Genomic DNA, 25,993 nt, shown 5'->3' on the forward strand with positions numbered 1-25,993 from the left:
TTAAGATTGTATATAGATAGAATGCCAAGAGATGAATGTTTAGCACTTTCTCCCAAGTCATTCCGCCTTCAGAATAAAGATATCTCCTAACAAATTTTAGGGCTCCTCACTGTTCTATAAAGGAATTCATGAGCAGACCAAAATATCCCAGCAAAAGCAATAATGGTACAACTGTCTAGGAATGTCTAGAATGTATATTTATATATATATATATATATATGGAGAATGGCTCGGTGCCCATAGCACAGTGGTTATGGTGCCAGCCACATACACCGAGGCTGGCGGGTTTGAACCCGTCCCAGGCCAGCTAAACAACAATGACAACTGCAACAAAAAAATAGCCAGGCATTGTCCTGGACGCCTGTAGTCCCAGCTACTTGGGATGCTGGGGCAAGAGAATCACTTAAGCCCAAGAGTTGGAGGTTGCTGTGACCTAAGACGCCACAGTACTCCACCAAGGGCAACGTGGTGAGACTGTCTCAAAAAAAAAAAAAAAAAAAAAAAAAAAAAAAATATATATATATATATATATATATATATATATGGAGAAAGTTAATTTTTTTTTTTTTTTTGAGACAGTCTCACTTTGTCACCCTCAGTAGCGTGCATGGCATCATAGCTCACAGCAACTTCAAACTCTTGGGCACAAGTGATCCTCAGCCTCCCAAGTACCTGGGACTATAGGTGCCCACCACAATGCCCAACTGTTTTCAGAGATGGGGTCTTGCTCTTGTTCAGGCTGGTCCCAAACCCTTGAGCTCAGGCAATCTACCTGGTTTGGCCTCCCTGGGTACTAGGATTACAGGTGTGAGCCACCACATTTGGCCAAGAAAGTTAATCTTTTGGACCTGAAATTGGAGAATATTCAATATCCAAATTCATAAAGTAACCACAGTGGCCCCCAAAGATGAAAGGCCAATTATAAATGTCAAACTGTATTTGCTTTATTGAGAGATTCTATTAAATGAGAGAGTGGTAAGACAATAGATGGAGAGCATATTGAAATAAATATATTTGCACAAATATCTCTAGGAAAGCAGAGTCTTTACAGTAAAAGAGCATTTACAGTCCCTAAAGAACAAATATAGATAACTCAAATGTTTAAAAATACATGTAATTATCAGTCATTAGATTTTTATGTACCTTGTGCCAACTGCTTGCCCAGGAAAATGAACACTTTTAAATACAAGTGCAAAAGCACCTTCCTATGAAAGCAAAAAATTGCATTAGCAATATTTATTTCAATTGATCAGCAATTGTGAAATGCCCAAAACATACTGCCTTTAGCATAAAAATATTTGTTTATACAAGTACTCTTCTGCAATAGTTTATGTCTCTGTCCTACTAATTGTACACAACTATTAACTTTCCATTTTTTGACCTTGATATTAGAGATAAATATATGTATATATATAATCACAATTATTAACATGTACACCATAGCACCCCATCAACCAACCTCCCTGAGGGACAGTATCTAAAGCATGCAAGAACAGATAAAGGAGGAACATGAGATAGGAGACAAGAACCACAACAGAAACAGAAACTGAATTATACAATGAATAGAAGAGAAAGCCTCCTAGAAACAGGAAAAGCCTAGGAAGGCAGCTACTCTGCCTTGGCTAAAGGGAAGAAAAGAGCTCTGTCTTTTCCATCTTTCTGACCTACTTTGCTACAGACATCACAAAATTTGGGCAGAAGTGGGAGGTGAGGGTTGGACCTTAATAAGGAAGGGCTTTTTAATGAGAAAGCTACAGTTAAGAATGGGGGAGGAGGGTGTTAGCACCACTACAGACCTGGACTTCCATGGATCTTTGCTGTCTTTGATCATTAGGAAAGTTAGGAAAATTGGGATCAAAAATAATACCACTTTTCTCTTGAGCTGGGAAATACTTTTCCACAGAGGCACAGGGCCAGGGAAAATTGTGCAAAAGGAAAAATAAGAAGCTGGTTATACTGGCTCAGAGACATGCACATGTTATGCTACAATGAAGATTGTGTTTCACTCAAGCTACTCTTGTGCTACTTCATTGGTTAGGAAGAACACTTGAGGGAGCAGGAAGCAAAAAAATGATGAATCCTCCACGTGTGATCCCCTATATGCCCACATGTGATGTGCATAAGTTTGTATGTATATATGCACAGTTTTTATACAACTTAGATTTTGAATTATTTTTCTTCCCATGATACTGACTTATAATGAAATAAGTAGAATTTTAAGCAGGGGACATGTTATAAGTTAATAGTTATACATACAGGTAGCCAAAAATACCCATGGAATTAAGAGTTCCTGCTTATCTAACTCAATTTTAAGAAAGTTTCTTGTGATCGATGTTGGCATAATTATCTTTAAAAGCATAGTTTAATACCAGTTGTTGAATGACTCTCTCCACCAAGGTAGTAAAACTGATATCTTGACTGTCCCGATTGTCATACATATACTTAACAAGCTTGGCAATTGTTTCTGTGTCTGTTTCAGATTCAAAGTCATAGCCTTTGCTTTCCTGTAAGTAGAAAGGAGAAAAAATTGACACATTCAAAGAAATATTCATAACATTCAAATCTTTTCTCTAGAATTGTTCCCTTAAAAATCTCACTAATTGGCTCAGCACCTGTAGCTCGAGTGGCTAGAGTGCCAGCCACACACACCAGAGCTAGTGGGTTCAAATCTAGCCTGGGCCTGCCAAACGATAACTACAACAAAAATAGCCAGGCTGGCTTGGCACCAGCCACATATACTGAAGCTGGCAGGTTCGAACCCAGCCCGGGCCTGCCAAACAATTATGACAACTACAACCAAAAAATAGCTGGGTATTGTGGCGGGCACCTGTAGTCCCAGCTACTTGGGAGGCTAAGGCAAAGAATCACTTACGCCCAAGAGTTTGAGGTTGCTGTAGCTGTAACACCATGGCACTCAACCAAGGGCGACATACGCTGTCTCAAAACTAAATAAATAAACAAACCTCACTAATTAATTTCTAATATTTTTTGAATACCACATTCCATTACCTACCTACCATTCAAAATTTAGGTCAGCAGGCCGGGCGCAGTGGCTTGTGCCTGTAATCCTAGGACTCTGGGAAGTCAAAGTAGGTGGACTGACTGAGCTCATGATTGAGACCTTGTCTCTAAAAAAAAATAGCTGGGTATTGTGTGCGCACCTGTAGTCCCAGGTACTTGGGAGGCTGAGGCAAGAGAATCACCTGAGCCCAAGAGTTTGAGGTTGCTGTGAGCTGTGATGCCATAGTACTCTACTGAAAGTGACAAAGTGAGACTGTCTCAAAAAAAAATTTAGGTCACCAAGTAAAAAATAATGAAGTATGTAACATTCACAAAGTTCATAAGAAATATTATGTTTTTCAATGATGATACTGCATGGTCCAATAAAATAGCCATTAGCTATAATATAGTTATTTAAACTTAATTAAAATTGAACAAAATTTAAAATTCAGTTCCTCCTCGGAGGAGTCTGTAGCTCAAAGGAGTAGGGCGCCGACCCCATATGCCAGAGGAGGTGGGTTCAAACACAGCCCCAGCCAAAAACTGCAAAAACAACAACAACAAAAAATAATAATAAAATAAAATTCGGTTCCTCAGTCCTAATAGCTCAAAAGCCACATGTGGACAGTAGCTATTGTACTGGACAACATAAGGATACAGAACATCTCCTTCACTGCAGGAAGTTCAACTGAACAGCCCAGAGAAGGCACTGATAAAGTTAATGACCATTCCCATACAGTATATAGCTATTCAGGACATAAACACTTGATTTAATCCATCTTGATTATTCTTATACATACTAGAAACTTTAAAAAATGACAGAGGGTCTCTTATAATACAAAAGACATGGCCCCAAAATTCCAATTTTATTTGAACCTTTTAAACAGTCAAATACTAATTATTTCCTTTTTATCTAAGAAGAAAGAACTGTTGTAGAGCACTTTGGGAGACCAAGATGAGTGAATATCTTGAGACCAAGAGTTGCCACTCTGGACAACATAGCAAGACCCAATCTCCACAACAAAATTTTAAAAATTAGCCAGGGGTGGTGGCCCATGCCAGTAGTCCTAGCCACTCAGGAGGCTGAGACAAGAGGATCACTTGTGCCTAGGAGTTTGAGGTTGCAGTGAGCTATGATCATGCCACTGTACCCTAGCCTGGGTGACAAAGCAAAACCTTGCGCCCCCCCCCGCCAAAAAAAAGAAAAAGAAAACAGAATTGTCCCACTGTTAACAAAGAAAAATCCAATAAACATTGTCTGTAAACATTGTCTAAGTCAATTACGGCATATCTAGATGGTATTCCACATCCCAACAATCAACCTCACTGCTCTTATTACAAGCATTCACAAAGACTGGTGTTTTTTGAGCCAATTTTACTTACCAAAAACTTTTTTAAGTCTTTGTAGTTGGTAATGATTCCATTGTGAATAACAATAAATTCTACAAGAGAAAACAGAAGTATTGATGAAGAAATATTGGGAGCATGATAAACGCAATAAATAGGTAGTATTGTGACTAGATTTTTGTAAAGTCAAAAAACACGTAACACTCTATATTTCCACGTGTGATCAAGAAGCATTCGCTTTTGTAATTGTCAGGAAAATCAGCACCATTGTTTATGTGACTGAGCAGAAGCACACGATATTAGGCAATGTGAGTATAGTAGGGAAATAAACTGGAAGTCTAGAGACCTCAGTTTCAGTTGTGACTAAACTACTAGCACAATGTTAGCTATCATGTGAAAGGATTAAGTTTACTTGGCCTATTTCCTTATTTGCAAAATGAGAGGGCTGAACTGAATATTATTCTCACTTCTCTGTTCATTCACCCCGAGTTTAAAGAAAAAGGTCTTTCTCTGATCTGATTTACACTAAATGAGTTTCAGAACTAAAGCTAAGAAGCTAAGAAAAACCAGTTATTTAATTCTATAGTTAAAATTTACTTGTCTCAGGTCCAAATAATTCCTAGAATTAAGCTAAGTAAATGTTAAAATATCATTCCAAGATCAAATAAATATGGTCTTAGGATAATTATCATCTTCTAATTAAATAAGTTTAAAAAATATAAGAATGGATAATCAACAGTTGACAGTATCATTACTTATAGTCACTGACAGTACATAAAAACCAATGTGGATTTATTGAAATTCACATATATTAGGAGAAAAACCATTACTACATTCAATTTTATAATGAGTTATCAAAATGTTCATAATATATTTAAAGATCTGTCCTTTGAGTCTGATAGTAAATGAACTGAAATACATTTACAAATCAAACAATAAAAACTTTCACTAGATTTTTAAGACAGAGAAGAATCAGGCATGCGGCTCACATCTGCCAATCCCAGCACTGTGGGAAGCTGAGATGGGTGGACTGTTTGAGTTCAGAAGTTCGAGACCAGCCTGAGCAACAGCGAGACCCCAGATGTTGAGTGGCTTAGTGGGTAGGGCACTGGCCCCATATACTGAGGGTGGTGGGTTTGAACCCAGCCCCAGCCGAACTGCAACAAAAAATAGCTAGGCGTTGTGGTGGCCGCCTGTAGTCCCAGCTACATGGGAGGCTGAGGCAAGAGAATCGCCTAAGCCCAGGAGTTGGAGGTTGCTGTGAGCTGTGATGCCATGGCACTCTACCCACGGAGATAAAGTGAAACTCTGTCTCTAAAAAAACAAACAAACAAAAAAAGGTAGCCAGGTGTTGTGGCAGATGCCTATAGTCCCAGTACTTGGGAGGCTAAGGCAAAAGATGGCTTAAACCCAAGAGTTTGAGATTGCTGTTAGTTATGACATCACGGCACTACTGAGGGCAACAAAGTGAGACTCTGTCTCAAAAAAAGAGAAAAAAAGAAAGAGAAAATGCCAACTACAAAAATCAATTTTAAAAAAACTTAATGACAGAATACAGATAATCATAAACAACTGATAAAAAGCCTTAACTTAAAGACATAAATATCAATTTTCAGGAATCTCTTATAAAGATCTTGTCAGTGTTAACAGTCTGATGATTGCTAGCATTTTTTTTTTTTTTTTTTTTGTAGAGACAGAGTCTCACTTTATCACCCTCGGTAGAGTGCCGTGGCATCACACAGCTCACAGCAACCTCCAACTCCTGGGCTTAAGCGATTCTCTTGCCTCAGCCTCCCGAGTAGCTGGGACTACAGGCGCCTGCCACAACGCCTGGCTATTTTTTGGTTGCAGTTCAGCTGGGGCTGGGTTTGAACCCGCCACCCTCGGTATATGGGGCCGGCGCCCTACCGACTGAGCCACAGGCGCCGCCCGATTGCTAGCATTCTAATCTGATCCAATAATAATTACTGAAGCATAAGAAGCCTAAATAGGTAATTTCTGTATTGAATTTTAAAATCAAACAGGATAAACACATATACACACACACATATATATTGGCTTTTTTTTTTGAGACAAGTCTGCTCTATTGCCCCAGCTAGAGTGCAGTGGAATCATCGTAGATCACTACAACCTCATGTATACCTATCACGAAATAAATATGTTGCTGGTGTTAAGAGCTGAGTTTTTAGGTGTGATTGAGAAAAAACAGAAATCAGGTCAAGAAGGTTAAATAAAAAGCCTATAGCCCTGAGTCTAAATTGGAACTAAAAGTATAAAATCATGTCATGTTTTATCTTTAAATTTACACAAATGTGTGCTCATGTGTACACATACACAGAGGCACATAACTATATTACTTGGCTCTATCTGCTAAAAAGGCCCAAGTGCAAGTAAGTCCATCTCAGACCTGATTTATAGATTTTTTTTTATTTATAGATTTTAAATATCATTTCCACTAAAAGGGACCAGAGCTCAGTGGAGAAACAGCTGATACTAAGTCTAGGGCAGGATCAGATGAATTTGGAACATCCTGGCCTGCCAGAAAATAACAAAGACTATGGAACCTACTGGGATCATGTCAAAAGAACTCAGAAACCAATTTAAATCAGCTCTCAATGGCCAAAGATGGGAAAATTTATGTATCAATATAGATAATTACCTCAATTTGTTTTGAATATTTGTTTTGCAACAAATACTTAAATCCGTAAGTTTATAATAAAAAAATAATGCCCCATGCTCATCTTCATTTTTTTTTTTAATAGAAATGGGGTCTTGCTCCTGCTCAAGCTGGTCTCAAATTCCTGAGCACAAGTGATCCTCCCACCCTGGCCTCCCAGAGGGCTAGTATTACAAGAATGAGGCACCACAACTGACCTAAACCACTTCGTTTTTGAAGGGAAAATGAATCAAACATTCTTCAAGGGAAAGAATCAAATATTTTCTTGCCTCTGCTTTTTTTCTTTTTTATCTGTTGCCTGGGATAGTGTAGTGGCATGATCAGAGCTTACTGCAACCTCACACTCCTGGGCTCAAGCAATCCTCTTGCCTCAGCCTTCCAAGTGGCTGGGGCTGACTATAGGCACCTACCACCATGCCCAGCTAAATTTTTCTATTTTTTGTAGAGACAGGGTCTCACTCTTACTCAGGCTGGTCTCAAACTACTAAGCTCAGGTGGATCCTCCCACCTCCACCTCTCAGAGTGCTAGGATTACAGGTGTGAGCCATTTAAAAAATGTTTTTTATCCTGCCGTTCCTATATGATCTGTACCTCAGGGTAACCAAGCAGTTGGTACAAAGAAGTTTCTCTTTATAGAACTATGAGATAATAAATGAAGAAGGAATAATAGTAATGAACAATAACATTTTTATAACCTCAAGAAATATCTTGGCAATAATCAATGACTGCTAACACAACAATAAAAACATCCAAACATTATGTACTTCCAGATGCAAATAAACACAATGTCAATTTATAGGAAACACAAGTGACAGAGAAACATGTTAAATGACACCACAGGGATACACACAATTAGCAAGACAGACTGTAGGAAACTATGGGACAAAGAACACAGTAAATTGAAAGGAAAATGAGAACAAGGGAGAAGCTATAGAGTAAGCAGACATCCATCTATTAAGTCCTCACCCATCAGAGATACACACTGGAATATATACAAATTAAATTCTATGATATCAAGGAATCTGCAATATATCTTTATGGTATCTACTGGCTTCTAAAATAATTTGGGTGGGATGGGCACAGATAAACTTAATTGAACATGTACTGATAAATCTTAACTGGGTGATGGAACATCAAATTCTATTATACTCTCTACTTCTGAATACTTTAATTTTCCAGATTAAAAAAAAAAAAACGGTAACAGAAACCTAAGAGCTGTCATTCATCTTCCATTATTGGTCTTCTACAATAATTCCAAAGCACACAGCATCTGTCCATACCATTATTTTTATCAGAGCGCTGGGGATGGCTATTGACAGGATTGGGTTCTCCATGTGTTGCCCAACGGGTATGAGCTATTCCAAGGTGTACATCAAATTCTATATCCAAATCCATATCCTGTTGTTCTAAAGAAAATGAAAAATTTCAATATTAAATTATGCCATAGAAATGTTATAGACTATGTTTAAATATAATTATTACAGTGCTGCTCACCTGGACAATAAATAACTGAGAAGTCAAAAAAAAAGACTCAGGAGCTAATGCAACCAAAACCTAGGACAAATGGCTTCAAACACCACCGAAAAAGTGTTTACAGAGGGTTAAAGCTAATATGACTAAAGTTAACAATTGGTAATGCTAGGCAAAGTGTGCATGTGTAATAATGTACTCTTCTTTAGCTTTTTCTGGAGGTTTGAAAATTTTCAAACTCAAGAAATTCATGTAGGCTCGGCGCCTGTAGCTCAAGTGGCTAAGGCGCCAGCCACATACACCAGAGCTGACAGGTTCGAACCCAGTCCGGGCCCGCCAAACAACAAAGACAACTACAACCAAAAAACGGCCAGGCGTTACAGTGGGCGTCTATAGTCCCAGCTACTTGGGAGGCTGAGGCAAGAGAATCGCGTAAGCCCAGGAGTTTGAGGTTGCTGTGAGTTGTGATGCCATGGCACTCTACCCAGGGCAACAGCTTGAAGCTCTGTCTCAAAAAAAAAAAAAAAAAAAAAAAAAAAAAAAAAAGAGAGAGAAATTAATGTAATTTTTAAAATCTGTATTTAGTCACTGTCTTGAAAAAAAATCGCTGTCATTTTAATTAGACATATAAAAATAAATTCATTTTCTCAAGGTCACAAAATCTTATGACTAAAATTTCTTTGGTCCCCAGTGAATATAAACTGCAATTATGGAGCATTTCCAAATCAAAGAATAGATTTTCTGTTCTGTACTTGAGAACAGAACAATGCTATGAAAATATGGGGTTACTGGAAAGTTTAGCATAGGCTGATATTCTTTTACCTTGAAAAGCAGGTCAATTTCTTTTCCCTATAAGCTATCTCTTCTCGCTTCTTCCAAAGGGGGGGGGGGCAGAAGGAATTTTCTAAGTATAAAATTCATTTGACTAAGAAACCAGATGACACATCCTATCAGAACCAGGTCAAATTAAGGGCAGAGTGCTCAGAAATCTGAATAGGAAAGTCCATGCACTTTAGCAGTCTTGATAGTTTTTGTACTGGCTATCCAGAGGTCATTCTAAAGCACAAATCTGTCAGGAAAAACATTATTTAAAATCCTTAAATAGACTTCCATTGCTTAATAAAGTGTTTTGCAACCCTAGCTGTATACATGAATTATTCTAAACCCATTCACGGAGATATAAAACAATTCTAAAATTCAAACATATAGCCAGAGAACTGTTTTCTCACAAGATAAAGCACCAAGACCTTCTCATGGAATATGAGGCCTGTCACCATCTGGTCCCTACCTAGTTTTCCACTCTCATGTCCCATCCCTCTTCAATTACTCCTCAATGCTATCAATATGTCAACTAGTAACAGCTAACATTTACTGTGCTAGGTACTAAAGACTTCTCATCACTCTAACACTGTGGCCCAAGCCACCATCACCTCTCACCCCGACTATTTCACCAAAAACCTTGTTGGTCTCACCATACCCATCTTCCCTCCCTGTTTTTTTTTTTTTTATTATTATTAAATCATAGCTGTGTACATTAATGCAATCATGGGGTATAGTATGTTGGTTTTATATGCCATTTCAAATATTTTCATCAAACTGGTTAATGTAGCCTTCACATTTTCTTAGTTATTGTGTTCAGACGTTTATACTCTACACTTAGTAAATTTAACATGTACCCTTGTAAAATGCACCATAGGTGTAGTCTCACAAAAATATGGAACACTTCACCAATTTGTGTGTCTTCCTTGTGCAGGGGTCATGCTAATCTTCTCTGTATCGTTCCAATTTTAGTATATGTGCTGCCAAAGCAAGCACTCTGGTTGGTTTTTGTACAACAACCAGTATGGTCCTTTCAAAACAGAAGTTAGGTCATGCCTTGGCCTATGCCATATCTTCCAGTGGCTTCTCATGATACTCACGGCAAAAGCCATTGTGCTTAAGTTCCTACATGACCCAGCCCAGTCCCAGCAACCTCTGCAGTCTAAGTCCTCCTGCTCTCTCCACTTACTGTGCTCTAGCCCACTAACTTCAGCTGTAAGCAGGCCAAGCCTATCCAGTCTTTGCACTTGGTATTCTCGCTGCCCAGAATTTTCTTTCTCAGTGCACTCTAGCCAAATGTTACCTCTACCATACTTTCTCTTCATAGAACTAATCACTATCTAATATTACATATGCAGTTGTTGTCTGGTCCTCTCATTAGACAGCAAACTCCATCAGGTAGGGATATATATATATATATATATTTTTTTTTTTGGTTCTTTGTTTTGTTCTCAGGATCAGACCAATAGCTAATATATAACAGGTTCTCAATATTCATTTAAAAAAATAAATATCTATTTTATTATTGAATATTCACAATACTCTGAGGCAGATATTATTGTTCTCATTTTACAGATATAGAAACAGGCTTAAAGAGATCACAATACCTGTCCAAGGTCACAGTTACTAAGAAGTAGAGACAGGATTTGAACCTAAGTTTGGCTGACTCCAGAGCCTAACATTATTATCACAATGGTACAATCTGCATTATTATTACAACATTTATGACATGTAGTCAACCTGGCTTCCACCAAAATTTGAGTTATACAAAAGCAGCAGCAGGCTGGTAGCTTGGACCTATAGTCCCAGCTACTCAGGAAGTCCCACTGAGGTGGGGAAGATCACTTAAGCCCAGGAGTTCAAGGCTGTAATAAGCTATGATCTTGCCACTGCATTTCAGCCTGGATGACCCTATCTCATTCATGTATTCATTCATTCATTTATTCATTAAAAAATAAATAAATCAGATTGCCTTATTATCTTTAATTCCTAAGAACCGAGAGATATACATGGTAGAAAATTTTGGGGGGATGGCTCAATCAATGAATAAAATCATGCATGTATTCTTTCTTGGCGTGTATTCTGAATAAAGCAACATTGATAAATGATCATTCCTTCCATACATCCAGTCTCCCCAACATGTAGGAACTTTCTCTCCCCTGAATCTCACTGCAATGTTTGTTCTTTTCTACAGAACCTACTATATAATCAGCCTTGTATACAGGATGTAGAATACATGGCAGATAGACTATTTATACTATTATTTTTGAAGTATAGTTATTTGGGTGTCTGTTTTACTCCCTATCTAATCTCATCCCACAGTATGTGAAATAAGCACTGATTTGTTAAACAAATACATAAGCTAAATGTTTGGCTTATGTGAAAAAATTAAGACTAAATCCATCATTTTCCTCTCCTTGTCCTCTTTCTTTCTTTTTTTTAGAGACAGAGTCTCACTTTATCGCCCTTGGTAGAATGCTGTGACATCACAGCTCACAGCAACCTCCAACTCCTGGGCTTAGGCAATTCTCTTGACTTTGCCTCCCAAGTAGCTGGGACAACAGGCGCCCTCCACAACACCCAGCTATTTTTCGTTGCAGTTTGGCCGGGGCCAGATTCAAACCTACCACCCTCAGTATATGGGGCCGGCGCCCTACTCACAGGCACCATCCTCTTTCACAAGTATCAGAGGATGGCGCCTGTGACTCATTGGGTAGGGCACCAGCCCCATATACTGAGGGTGGCAGGGTGTTGTGGCGGGCGCCTGTAGTCCCAGCTACTCGGGAGGCTGAGGCAAGAGAATCATCTGAGCCCAAGAGCTGGAGGTTGCTGTAAGCTGTGACACCATGGCACTCTACCAAGGGTGTCAAAGTGAAACTGTGAAACTCTGTCTCCAAAAAATAATAATAATAATAATAATAATAATAACGAGTAGGGGAAGGGGGACAAAAGTCAAACTAAGTACATTACTGTGAACTTCTTCATCCAGGGCCTTAACTTTTCCTTTCTTCTTAATGAGCTGGATTTTGCAGGCATTGGCTTCCCAATCTTTGTCATTGCCTCCATCAACTCCCACACCTAAATCATCAAGAGGTTGAAGAAAAAAGCAAGATTTAGAAATTGGCTATTGCTAAGATTATCAATGAGAGGAAAAATCAAAAAATAATATGTTCATCTAATTAATTCAATTATTTATCAATTTGACCTATTACATGTCAAGAACCACGGTGGCTGCTAGAGAAAAAAATAAAAACTCTTGCCCCAGCCAAACTGCAACAATAAAATAGCCGGGCGTTGTGGCGGGCGCCTGTAGTCCCAGCTGCTCAAGAGGCTGAGGCAGGAGAATCGCGCAAGCCCAAGAGTTAGAGGTTGCTGTGAGCCGTGTGACGCCACGGCACTCTACCCGAGGGCAGTACAGTGAGACTCTGTCTCTACAAAAAAAAAAATAAAATAAAATAAAAACTCTTGTCCTCAAATTTCTAACCATCTACTGAGAAGACAGAAAAGGAAAAAACAATTACAATACAGTGTTTATCAAAAGTTATCTAAAAAGTACAATAGGTTGCAACTGGAATATGATGGAGAAAGGCAGAAGATGGGCACCCACCTCAGAAGGGAGGACAGACAGGGAACACATCTCTTAAGATTCTACTGAAGTTGCTAAAGAATTGGAAAAAGGTACCCTGAAGGTACAAGGAAAGCACTGAATTATTTCAAGCAAAGAAGTGAAATGACAAAAACGTTTAGCAAAACCTCTCTGGAAACAGTGTAGAGAATAAAATGCAGAAAGAGAAACAAGAGGAAGAAACCAACTGTCAGAAGTTACAGCTACAGCAAAGCAAAAATAAAGAAGACTTTGAACTAAATAGTGGCAATGAAAACAGAGATAACCAATACTGAGATATAGAACGGACTTGATGTGAAGTGAGAAAGTCTGGGATACCTCAAAGGATTTGTTGAATGGACTGCTGATAAGAGACACAGAACAGAGAGGGAGGCCCAGCGCGGTGGCTCATGCCTATAACCCTAGCACTCTGGGAGGTGTAAGCAGGTGGATTGCTTGAGCTCACAAATTTGAGACCACCCTGAGCCAGACAGAGACCTTGTCTCTAAAAATAGTCAAGCGTTATCCCAGCTACTAGGAAGGCTGAGGCAAGAGGATCACTGAGCCCAAGAGTTTAAGGTTGCTGCGAGTTATGGGGCCACAGCACTCTACTGAGGGCAAGAAAGTGAAACTCTGTCTCAAAAAGAAAAAAAAAAGAACAGAGTGGACAGTGTGGGATTCAATTGAATATGGAAAGTTAATAATATGGTGGCCTATCCAGGAAGAAATTTCTAGCCAGTAACTGGAAATACAAGTTTTGTAGCCTGGGTAATACATCTGGATTAAAAATACATCTGATGGTAAGTCTCCAACATTTAAGAAGTTGATGAAGTCAGAGCTAACCCATGAAGACACAGTTAAGAAAAGTGGGCTTATTATAGCTTTCACATGAAAGCTATACCCCAACTATAGCACAAGACTATGGGGAAAGGGCCAAGAAGGTGGAGGTAGGGGGGTGGTTTGGGTGGAGGGAGGGTAATGGATGGGGCCACACCTACAGGGCATCTTAGAATGGGTACAGGCAAAACTTACTAAATGCAGAAGACAAATGCCTACATACAGTAACTAAGAAAATGCCATGAAGGCTATGTTGAACAGTTTGATGAGAATATTTCAGATTGTATATGAAACCCACACATTATACCCCTTGATTGCACTAATGTACACAGCTATGACTTAACAATAAAAATAAATAAATTAAAAAAAAGAAAAAAAGTAAAAAAGAAAAGTGGGCTTAGGAAAGAATCTTGAAGAATAGTAAAATTTAAGCAATAGGTAGAAGAAAAGGAGCCTCCAAAGCAAACAGAAAAGAAAACCAGCATCCTAGGAGGAAAATGAGAGGAAGTGGCTCAGTACCCGTAGCTCAGTGGTTAGGCCACCCACCACATATACCCAGGCTAGCGGGTTCAAACTCGGCCTGGGCCTGCTAAACAACGACAACACAACAAAAAAATAGCTGGGCATTGTGGCAGGCACCTGTAGTCCCAGCTACTTGGGAGGCTGAGGCAAGAGAATCACTTAAGCCCAAGAGTTAGAGGTTGCTGTGAGCTGTGACACCATGGTACTCTACCGAGGGCAACATAGTGAGGCTCTGTTTCAGGAAAAAAAAAAAAAAAAAGAAGAAGAAGTATTGTCAGAGAAGCTCAGGAGAAAATTTTAAGAACAAAGGAGTTGAGGAACTGACTTTCCATTACTAAGGAAAATCAAGGAAGATAAATGCCAGATGGCGATGTTAAGTGTACAGAAAAGAGTGAGCACAGCAGGTCTGACACTGGTATCCTTAAAGGAAGGCCTGCTTTCAAAGTTGGCTCTTGGCTGAAGTCCAGGAACTTGGATTTGGGAACAATTCCTACCACCCTAACTAAATGTGGCTCATGGTATAAACAACATGGTTCATGCTGAACATCTGCTTTACTTCTGGGAGTTTAGGATTTTAGTATGTGCTAGACAGAGGATGCTAATGTGATTAGCCAATAAAAACCTTGGGCACTGAGTCACTAGGAGTGTCCCCAGTAGACATTTCGCATGTGTTGTCACAATTCACTGGAAGAATTAAGCACATCCTGTGCAAGGTTAACTGGAAGAGTACTATGTATTACAAGTTAATGCCTAGTTCCTCAAGACTTCACTCCATGTACTTTTTCCCTTTGCTCATTTTGTTTTTCATCCTTTTGCTCTAATAAATCACAGCCACAAGTACAATCATATGCTAAGCCCTTCTAGGGAATCGCTGAATCTGAGGGTTCTCTTAGGAACCTTCGACAATTGAGGGAAGAAGCTAGAATAGAACACAATGTTGCCAGAAAGTTATTTCTGTTTTGTCATTTACTTAAGACAGAAGAATCTTAGACAAGTTTATATGCCAAAAGCATGTAATTCATGGAGAAAAAGAAATTAAATATAAAGGAAAAAAATTTGTAGAATAGGGCATTCAAGAATTTTCCTCTTCTACAAAATGACAAGAACATGTAATTCATGGAGAAAAAAAAAATTAAAGGTAAAGGAAAGAAAAGAATTTATAGAGTAAGGCATTCAAGAACTTTGCTCTATGAAATGACAAAAGCATGTAATTCATGGAGAAAAATAAATTAAAGGTAAAGGAAAGAAAAAAAGAATTTATAGAGGAAGGCATTCAAGAACTTTGTTCTTCTATGAAATGCTCCAGAGGACATTCTTAATGAAAGACAATTGCCAAGAAAAACAATACTCCACATACATGGTAATACTGTTCCAGTACATAAATCCTTTGAACATGATAAAAGATAAAGGTTGTCCAGACTTAGATTCACCCCAAACAAAGCACACTTCTGAAAAATAATAAAACACTCTTAAGATTTACAAACCATGCAAAACGCTTATTTTTTAAAAAAAAGTAAATACCAGCAGAATCATATCCTCTGTACTCCAGTCTCTGAAGGCCTTTGATTAGGGTCTCCAAGATTTCTCGTCTTGTTCGAGGAACGTGGTAGTTTAAGTAAGCAAATATACCTGCAAATATACAAATATCTGGTGAAAAATTCTGATAAAATAAACATTTAATAATTATGTCTAGTATGTGCAAAAATATTTTAAAAAGAAAAATCTTGCAGGGTGTGGTGGCTCACACCTGTAATCCTAGCACTCTAGGAGGCTGAGGCAGAAGAACTGCTTGAGCTCAGGAATTCGAGACCAGCCTGAGCAAGAGCACGATCCCATCTCTACTAAACACAGAAAAATGAGCTGCATATGGTGGCACATGTCTGACATCCCAAGTACTTGGGAGGCTGAGACAAGAAGACTGCTTGAGCCCAAGAGTCTGAAGATGCAATGAGTTATAATGACAACTCTGTTCTCCACCCAAGGCAACAGAGCAACGCTCTGTCTTTAAAAAAAAAAAAAAAAAGTTTAGTACAATGTGGACTGAACCAAAAATAGAGAGGTAACAGAATACAGGGTAAAGGAAATTACCTGAGGTTTTCCATGATTATGATTGCACCACAGTGGATATAGCTTAAAATTATAAATACTGCAAATTACACAAAAATATGTTCAAGCTATTTATTATGATAAAACGTTCCTTTTTCTTAACTACATTTCACTATAATTCCACTGATTCATAAAGAGTTTAATTCTGTGGGCTAGAACTCTAGAATGACTAGTCTTCATTTCCTTATGAAAAGGAATGTTTAGGCTCGGCGCCCTTAGCAGTGGCTATAGCACCCGCCACATACACTGAGGCTGATGGGTTCAAACCCAGCCCAGGCCAGCTAAGCAACAATGACAACTGCAACAGAAAAATAGCTGGTAATAAACATATGAAAAAATGCCCAGCATCCCTAATAATTAGAGAAATGCAAATCAAAACCACCCTGAGATATTATTTAAGCCCAGTGAGATTGGCCCTCATCACAAAGTCTCAAAACTGCAGATGCTGGCATGGATATGGAGAGAAGGGAACACTTTTACACTGCTGTTGGGACTGCAAACTAATACAACCTTTTTGGAAGGCAGTGTAGAGAACCCTCAAAGAACTCAAGCTAGACATCCCATTTGATCCTGCAATCCCATTGCGGGGCATCTACCCAGAAGAAAAAAAATCCTTTTATCACAAAGACACTTGTACTAGACTATTTATCACAGCTCATTTTACAATCACCAGTATGTGGAAACAGCCTAAATGCTCACCAACTCAAGAATGAATTAACAAGCTGTGGTGTATGTATACCATGGAATACTACTCAGCCACTAAAAAAGACTAGGACTTCACATCCTTTGTATTAACCTGGATGATGTAGAACACATTATTCTTAGTAAAGCGTCACAAGAATGGAGAAATAAGAATCCTATGTACTCAATTCTGGTATGAGGTCAATCAAGGTCCTAGTACACAGTGGGGGTTAGGGGATGGGAAGAGCTAACAAAGGGAAGGGGGGGGGGAATCAAGGGATGTGGTACACCTTTTGGGGGTGGGACACAAACGTAAGAGGGTCCTTATCTAACAAAAGCAATTAACGTAACCTGCTTCTATGTACCCTCAATGAATCCCCAACAATAAGAAAAATAAAAATAAAAACTCAAAAAAAAAAAAAAGAAAACGACAAGAAAAATAGCCAGGCATTGTGGCGGGCGCCTGTAGTCCCAGCATTGGGAGGCTGAGGCAAGAGAATTGCTCTTAAGCCCAGGAGTTTGAGGTTGTTGTGAGCTGTGATGCCACGGCAGTCTACCGAGGGTGACACAGTGAGACTCTGTCTCAAAAAAAAAAAAAAATAATAATAATAATGATAATTTTAACCAGATTAAAAGACAATACATAGAATACAAATCTTTTTCAAAACAATACTTTAATACAAATGTGCTAAAAAATCCCACTGATTCTCAAATAGTCTACACCCCACCACTGTGACTAGCTAGCATCCTCTAAACCAGGCATCCTCAAACTTTTTAAACACGGGGCCAGTTCACTGTCCCTCAGATCTTGGAGGGCTGGACTATAGTTTAAAAAACTATGAACAAATTCCTATGTACCCTGCACATATCTTATTTTGAAGTAAAAAAACAAAATGGGAATACAATCACACCTCCTCATGTGGCCCACAGGCCGCAGTTTGAGGACCCCTGCTCTAAACCATCTGTTTTATGATACAATCAAGTTCCTTTGAAGCCACTAATAAAAGTTAAGGCTGTCAAGAATCCTATCTGCAGTCTTTCCAAAGCTGCCACATCCCAATAATGCAGTACATCCAGAAAAATTCACTCCTAAACCATCACTCTTTTTTAAGAAATGTTAAGTCTGAGCCAGGCATGGTGGCTCATGCCTGTAATCTTAGCACTCTGGGAGGACGAGGTAGGAGGATCCCTTGAGCTCAGGAGTTTGAGACCAGCCTGAGCAAAAGCAAGACCCACTTGAGGAAAATAGAGACCCTATCTCTACTAAAAACAGAAAAAATTAGCCAGGCATTATGACGCAGCCTTGTAGTTCCAGCTACTGGGGAGGCTGAAACAGGAGCATCTTTTGAGCTCAGGAGTTTGAGGTTGCTGTGAGCTAGGCTGATGCCATGCCACTCTAGCCTGGGCAACAAAGTGAGACTCTGTCAAAAAAAAAAAAAAAAAAAAAAAATGGCGGCACACTTAGTTCAGAGGGTGACCACATACACCGAAGCTGGTGGGTTCCAACGTGGCCAGGGCAGCTAAAACAATGACAACTGCAACAATAACAAAAAATAGCCAGGTATTGTGGCAGGCGCCTGTAGTCCCAGCTACTTGGGAGGCAGAGGCAAGAGAATCGCTTAAGCCCAAAAGTTTGAGGTTGCTGTCAGCTGTGACGCCATAGCACTCTACCGAGGGCAACATAGTGAGACTCTGTCTCAACAACAACAACAAAAAGTAATACGGTTAAGACAAAAAAAATTAAAAAGTACTCTTGTGTTGAAGAAATTCTATGAATTCCTTTAACTCTTTTGTGTCCCCAAATGTTCTATTATCCCAACTTGTTTCAGCTATGCCTTCAGTGAATGAATGGCTTTAACTAAGAGATGATAAAATTGATTTCACAGCAAATGCCAAAAAGGTATTAATTATAATAGTAGTGACTGTAGAGAACAGAATAAAAGGATTCGGTAAAGCTATGATTGATTAACAACACCTATTACGTGAGGAGTAACACAAGTGTCAAATATTTCCTACCTCTGAGATTCGAGAATAGCTACAATCCCCTCTGCCGTAATATTCTGCAGTTTCTGAGGATTCTCATCTGATTGTTTTAGAGCCATTCCGTAAGGGCTTAACACTTTTTGATACCTCTACAGATTGCACTTCTCTTCTGGACCTTTGCTTTTTTGTTATAAAAGACATGTACACAATTTTGTTCTGCATACTTTGTACCTACCAAATTGAAATTAGAAACCTGGTGGGAGGCCTTATTGTTTTCAGAGTATGTTGTTAAGGATTATTAAAAGCTGGCTGGGCACAGTAGTTCAGGACTATTTAGTGGAGGCCAAGAGGGTAGGATCACTTGAGGTCAGGAGACTGAGACCAGCCTAACCAAGAGCAAGACCCCATCTCAGAAAAATTAGCCTGGTATTGTGGCAGGCACCTGCAGTCCCAGTTACTCAGGAGGGAAGCTGAGGCAGGAACATTGCTTGAACCCAAGAATTTGAGGTTGTGAGCTATGCTGACACCATAGCACTCTGGCCTGGGCAAGAGTAAGACTCTGCCTCAAAAAAAAGCAAGTAACATAAAATATTAAGGACAGTTTTCTATAATGCTATGACATTATCATCACACCTAAGAAGATAATAATGCTCTATTATCAGTTAATACAAGGCTCAAATTCTAATTTTCCCTATTATAAAAAAAACTTTTACAGGCCCAGCACCATAGCTCAGTGGTTAGGGTGCCAGCCACATGCACCAGGGCTGGTAGGTTTGAACCCGGCCCAGGCCTGCTAAACAACAATGACAACAAGAACAATAAAATATCTGTGAGTTGTGGTGGGCACCTGTAGTCCCAGCTACTTGGGAGGCTGAGGCAAGAGACTCGCTTAAGCCTAAGAGATTGAGCTCTCTACCACTTTGGGCAACAAAGTGAGACTGTCTCAAAAAAATAAATAAGTAAATAAATAAAACAACTTTTACAGCTGGTTTGTTCATTCCAGGATCACATAAAGGATTACAACTCAGTTTGATTGTTAGGTTTCTTACGTCTCTTCAGATCTGGAATGGTCTCCCGTACCACCCTATTTTCTCTAAGGCAAATTTTCTTATTGACTGCCTCTCCACTTGGCTTTATCTATTCATTTCTACATTGGGTGGTCTAACCAGTTCCTGTATCCCTTGCATTCCCTGTAAACTGTAGACAGACATAAAGGCTTGAGATGGGTTAATAATTTCAGGTAAGAATTATTCATAAACATGTATTTTTACTGTCTGGTGGCCCCCTGTTAGTGGTGGTAAGATTTATCATTGGCTTAGAGCAGCGGTTCTCAACCTGTGGATTGCGACCCCTTTGTAAACATGAAAATACATCCTGCATATCAAATATTTACAATACTACTCATAACAGTAGAGAAATTGCAGTTATGAAGTAGCAATGAAAATAATTTTATGGTTGTGGGGGGGGGGTCACCACAACATGAGGAACTGTATTAAAGGGTCATGGCATTAGGAAGGTTGAGAACCACTGGCTTAGAGTAAAAACAGATATTATGAAAGCATCTTCAGTATGTTTTCTAAGACCTTAGACATTGACAGCATCAATGTGAAAACACGCATATTTCCTTATTTCCTTTCTTTGTGGTCCATTAAATGATGATACATTTTCCCATCAGCAGCATCTTTTTTTTAATAGAGACAGAATCTCACTTTATCGCCCTCGGTAGAGTGCCGTGGCGTCACACAGCTCACAGCAACCTCCAACTCCTGGGCTTAGGTGATTCTCTTGCCTCAGCCTCCTGAGTAGCTGGGACTACAGGTGCCAGCCACAATGCCCAGCTATATTTTGTTGCAGTTTGGCCAGGGCCGGGTTTGAACCCACCACCCTTGGCATATGGGGCCGGCACCCTACCCACTGAGCCACAGATGCCACCCAATCAGCAGCATCTTATTTCAATGAACTATCACCTATCAAATTCCAATTCAAAATCTGCCTTTTCCTTGATAGAGGAGGAACTACTATTACCAATAACTTAATTAGTTCTGCCATTTTTTGTTCATTATTAGAACAAAAAAAGAGGAGTAATAGGGGGAGCAGAAGTAGGAACAACATTTCTCCTTACATAATTGGGCAAAAACTGAAAGAAAAAAAGATGAAGGACACCAAGACACCTGCAGAGAAATTTTCTAAGCTCAATGTAACAGCGCTGGAAGAAGACTAGGAAAATGGGAGTAAGAAGTTGAATCTGTCAGTTTTACAGACTTGCCCCTTGAGAGCGCTGTTGACCCAAGATAGTCCACCTGCTAGGATTAGTGGGTTATCTGTAATCTTGGGGTTGCCAGGAGAATATAATGGCAGCAAATACCTAACCAATCAGAGATGCAGGATATGTTCACCAGGGAAGTATTCATAACTCAATTCACTACTCGTATGAGCAGAGATTTTTCTACTCCCAAATCAGCAAGCATTTCCAAAGTGTAAGCTTTCTTATTAACACATTGCTGACAAGTCATGACTTACTCAGTAACACAGATAGTTTCTGTGTAAAACTGCTGGTCAACAATGTGTTAATGGAGTATGTTTGGAGTAAAGTATCTCCTTATCTGAAGCAGATGTTTGTACCTATAGCCATGGTTTTCTGAAAATGGCAACTTAAATTCAATGATATAAAACCACTTATAGGGTGGCGCCTGTGGCTCAAGGAGTAGGGTGCTGGTCCCGTATGCTGGAGGTGGTGGGTTCAAACCCAGCCCTGGCCAAAAAAAAAAAAAAAAAAAAACCACTTATAATTTCGAGCACTTCGCTAAAAAAATTTCAGATGCAACCTGGATCACAAGCTAGACACAGCTTGTTTAGGAGTAAAGACTGTTAAACTTTATTTTTATTTTTTATTTATTTATTTATTTTGGCAGAGCCTCAAGCTGTCACCCTGGGCAGAGTGCCATGGCATCACAGCTCACAGCAACCTCCAACTCCTGGACTTAAGCGATTGTCTTGCCTCAGCCTTCCAAGTAGCTAGGACTATAGGCGCCCACAACACCCGGCTATTTTTTGGTTGTAGTTGTCATTGCTGTTTGGCAGGCCCGGGCTGGATTCGAACCCACCAGCTCTGGTGTATGTGGCTGGTCCCTTAACCACTTGAACTACAAGTTCCAACCCGACTGTTAAACTTTATTGAAATGAAAATTAAATACAACTTAACTGACTAGTCAAATATCATTAAAATTCCTATGACTGGCTGAATTTATGTCCTTATAAATGTAAAATTTTACTTTTTGTATATTTTTTCATTTAACGACATCAATATTTTGGCACCCTAGACATTATAATTGTCAGTGGTAAGTGTTTAAATTCTTTCTGTATACTCAATACCTTCTGAACAAAATCCATCTGCAATGTCACTTAAAATTTATTTTTCTTACAAGTTACAAATTCATCATTATTAAAGATTCAAACTATATGGTTGCTATAAAGTGTGAAAAATCCCCCTTTTACCTCCTCACAGGTTCCAATCCCCTCCTCAGAGTAACCACAGTTAAGCCCTTCCACACTGTCCCAGTCCTTCATATTTTTCTACAGATATGAGCCTAGATGTATATGGTTTTAAAGGGCTTTTTAAAAACACATAAATATGATGATACTATCTATATACGTGTGTGTATGTGTGTGTCCTTCTGTACTCTTTTTCTTTTCTTGTAGGGACAAGGTCTTGCAATGTTGCTCATGATGGTCTCAAACTCCTGGCCTCGAGCGATCCTCCTGTTTCAGCCTTCCAAATCCCTGGGATGAACCCCACACTTGGCCTGTACTATTTTTAAGACGTTGGAGATCTTTCTATATTAGTACAAGCACATCTACCTTATTCTACTTAATGGCTGAATACCAGTCTATAATAGATTTACCCTACATTTATATAACTACTTCCCTATTGAGATTTTTTTTAAATCTTTGCAATTACAAACAATGCTGCAATTAAACCTAACATCAATTAGATGTTTATCATAAAAATATTCAATAGTATAATAAGAGTCACATTCAACACATAAGATTCCTTGAAAAGATGAAGTATTACTTGAGATACATTTTCTATAATCCTAAAAGCACAAAGAAATAATTATACAGAGGTACACAATGAAGATTTTAATTCTTTGTGTGTCTTTAATTGCTCTACATCATTTTCCTATTTACAAAATGCTGGTTCGTGTCTCCCCTACTCTGTTGTTAATTTTATCTGTTGCCACTGAAAGGGGCTTCATGACACCTCTCTTGCACATTTAACATTCTGGAGCTCACAACACTGGTTAAGCCCTAACATCTCTGATCATACACACCCTCAAAGCCTCCCTATGTCATCATCTTTCTCAAGATAAAAGCATTCACTCACGTTCTGCTCACAAACTTTCAAATACCACATCTCCCTCACTTCTCTTTGACCCTTCACATTAGACCACAATTTTTCATCATCCTGCCAAGTCAGTCGTTCTGGGCCCACTGTGTTCTGACTCCTACATCCCTGAGTACTTCTTCCTGAACTGAGAGCTATGCACAACTCATTCATTCATGTCCGTCCACTTTCAGATAGGCTCCCTCAAATGCTGACCACTCGTATTTTTTTTTTTTTTAGAGACAGAGTCTCATTTTGTTGCCTTCAGTAGAGTGCCGTAGCATCACAGCTCACAGCAACCTCCAGCTTTTGGGCTTAGGTGATTCTCTTGCCTCAGCCTCCCAAGTAGCTGGGACTACAGGCCCCTGCCACAATGCCCAGCTATTTTTTGTTGTAGTTTGGCTGGGGCTGGGTTTGAACCCGCCACCCTCAGTATATGGGGATGGCACCCTACTCACTGAGCCACAGGCACCACCCAACCAATCCTATTAATTCATCACTTGTCTAACTTTCAATTTCCCCTAGGTATTATTTTAGAGTCCAGAATATGCACTGCCCTCAAATCCCCATTTCTCTCTTCCTGGCTTCTTTTATATTTTTGGCATAGCCTCACTTCATAGAATTAAAGCTTCATCTTCAACGGTGTTAACACCATATATACTTCTTATCTTTCCTTACAAGCTCAAAAAAGACATATTCTACATGTTACTTTCTGAAGCTAGGCTCTCCTGTTTGTAAGTCTTGTAACCTGAGTTATTCTCCAACTTTGCAAATATAGAACCCTTTTGTTAACATCAAAATGTTCTGAGACTCCTACACAACAGTGATTTAAATTTTTATTATTCAATGATCTAGAATAACTTTTATTCATGTTATAGATAACATTTAGAGTATGAATCAAGCAATCAACACCCTGTAACAACTTCACACCTAAGGGTCAGGAACCATAGCTCCAGAACTCCACTTTCCAGCACTCCCAGGGGACTTCAGTCAAGCAATACTCCCTCTTCTTGTTGGTATTACTTGCAAACCTCCTCCAGAACACAAACTCCAGCCCTTCTGCTTTCATATGTGCAAATTCTCTAATGATTTCCTCATAGCTAAATCCAATCAATTTCTCTCTACAGTACTGAATATGAATGATCTTCTATTTCGCACTCTGTCCAAGACCTTGAAACTCTTGCCTTTAACCACCGTTCTTTGGTTTCTTTTCCTGGCACTTGCATTTCCTCCTTCAACTCCCCACCCTCACACTGGCAGTTCTCAATCTATTTCTGCCTCCATTCATCCCACCAATGATTATTTCTCACGGTATGCTAATTCTCTACCAACCAGCATTATTCCTCAAATAATCCTGCCCCATCATCCAGAACATTACTGGGCAAACACAGACATCCATCCAAAGCCCAGAGCTCTTCAATCTCTGAATTTCTACTCATTCCACTTGTGGTCTAAGACAGGGCAATGAACAAGGGCTGTGTATTATCACCTACAGTTGTTGCACATGCATTCATTTTAAAAAGTAATTCCTTGAAGGCAACTCCCTTAGTCATCTCTCTAAAGCAGGCGTCCTCAAACTGCGGCCCGCGGGCCACATGAAGCAGTGTGAATTGTATTTGTTCCCATTTTGTTTTTTACTTCAAAATAAGATGCAGTGTGCATAGGAATTTGTTCATAGTTTTGTTTTTTTTTAAACTATAGTCTGGCCCTCCAATGGTCTGAGGAACAGTGAATTGACCCCCTGTTTAAAACGTTTGAGGACACCTGCTCTAAAGGGATGCTAAAGAGGGATGAGGTGAAGGATGAGGATCACAGGATGCTAAATAGGGATGAGGTGAAGAAAATATTTCATAATTAAAGGTTTAAGAAATACTAGGTTAGGGTGGTGCCTGTGGCTCAGTGAGTAAGGCGCCGGACCCATATACTGAGGGTGGTGGGTTCAAACCCAGCCCCAGCCAAACTGCAACAAAAAAAATAGCCAGGTGTTGTGGCAGGTGCCTGTCGTCCCAGCTTCTCGGGAGGCTGAGGCAAGAGAATTGCCTAAGCCCAAGAGCCGGAGGTTGCTGTGAGTTGTGGTACCACAATACTCTACTGAGGATGACAAAGTGAGACCCTTTCTCAAGAAATACTAGGTTAAACAAAGTTAACAGGTTTTAGAACTTTAGAACCTTTAATCTTGCTAATTGTGAATTACCAAGAGTAGAATTTTCCAGCCTTGTAAATTACAAAACTCTTTGCCCTTTCTACTGCTCATTATCAGCACCTATGATCTACTCTCTTTCCCGGGAACACTATTTCGGAAATGCTTATTAAGCAATTAAATATTTTTTCTCACAACTTCTTTATATCCAATATGATTTCTAAAGATATGTTAACACTACCGGTTTTATACTAATGCTAATAGAAAATTTTACCATCCCTCAATTATCCCCAAAGCCATATATAGACAGTAAAATTACAAAAGATTTTTAAAGGATTCATTTAAAGATACTTATAAATTGCAAGGACCTCATTTACAAAAATTCCATTTATATACACCACCAGATCAGAAGTGTATAACCCC

At 39.2% G+C, this 25,993-nt stretch overlaps 1 protein-coding gene and 1 non-coding gene across 2 annotated transcripts in view; both read right to left on the reverse strand.

The window, feature by feature from the left end:
• Positions 1-25,993, reverse strand: part of GFPT1 (glutamine--fructose-6-phosphate transaminase 1) — a 73,041-nt gene that overhangs the window by 44,388 nt on the left and 2,660 nt on the right. Inside the window, exons 2-7 of the mRNA XM_053588891.1 lie at positions 15,798-15,905; positions 12,284-12,391; positions 8,305-8,430; positions 4,384-4,442; positions 2,370-2,504; positions 1,144-1,205 (exon numbers count right to left, since the gene is read on the reverse strand). Coding sequence (XP_053444866.1) covers positions 1,144-1,205; positions 2,370-2,504; positions 4,384-4,442; positions 8,305-8,430; positions 12,284-12,391; positions 15,798-15,905 — 598 coding nt within the window. The remainder of the gene's footprint in view (positions 1-1,143; positions 1,206-2,369; positions 2,505-4,383; positions 4,443-8,304; positions 8,431-12,283; positions 12,392-15,797; positions 15,906-25,993) is intronic.
• Positions 10,203-10,309, reverse strand: LOC128585073 (U6 spliceosomal RNA). The gene has a single exon (XR_008379821.1). It is a non-coding gene; the product is annotated as a U6 spliceosomal RNA (small nuclear RNA).

Source organism: Nycticebus coucang, chromosome 4 (genome assembly GCF_027406575.1).
Source record: "Nycticebus coucang isolate mNycCou1 chromosome 4, mNycCou1.pri, whole genome shotgun sequence".
Taxonomy (NCBI): domain Eukaryota; kingdom Metazoa; phylum Chordata; class Mammalia; order Primates; family Lorisidae; genus Nycticebus; species Nycticebus coucang.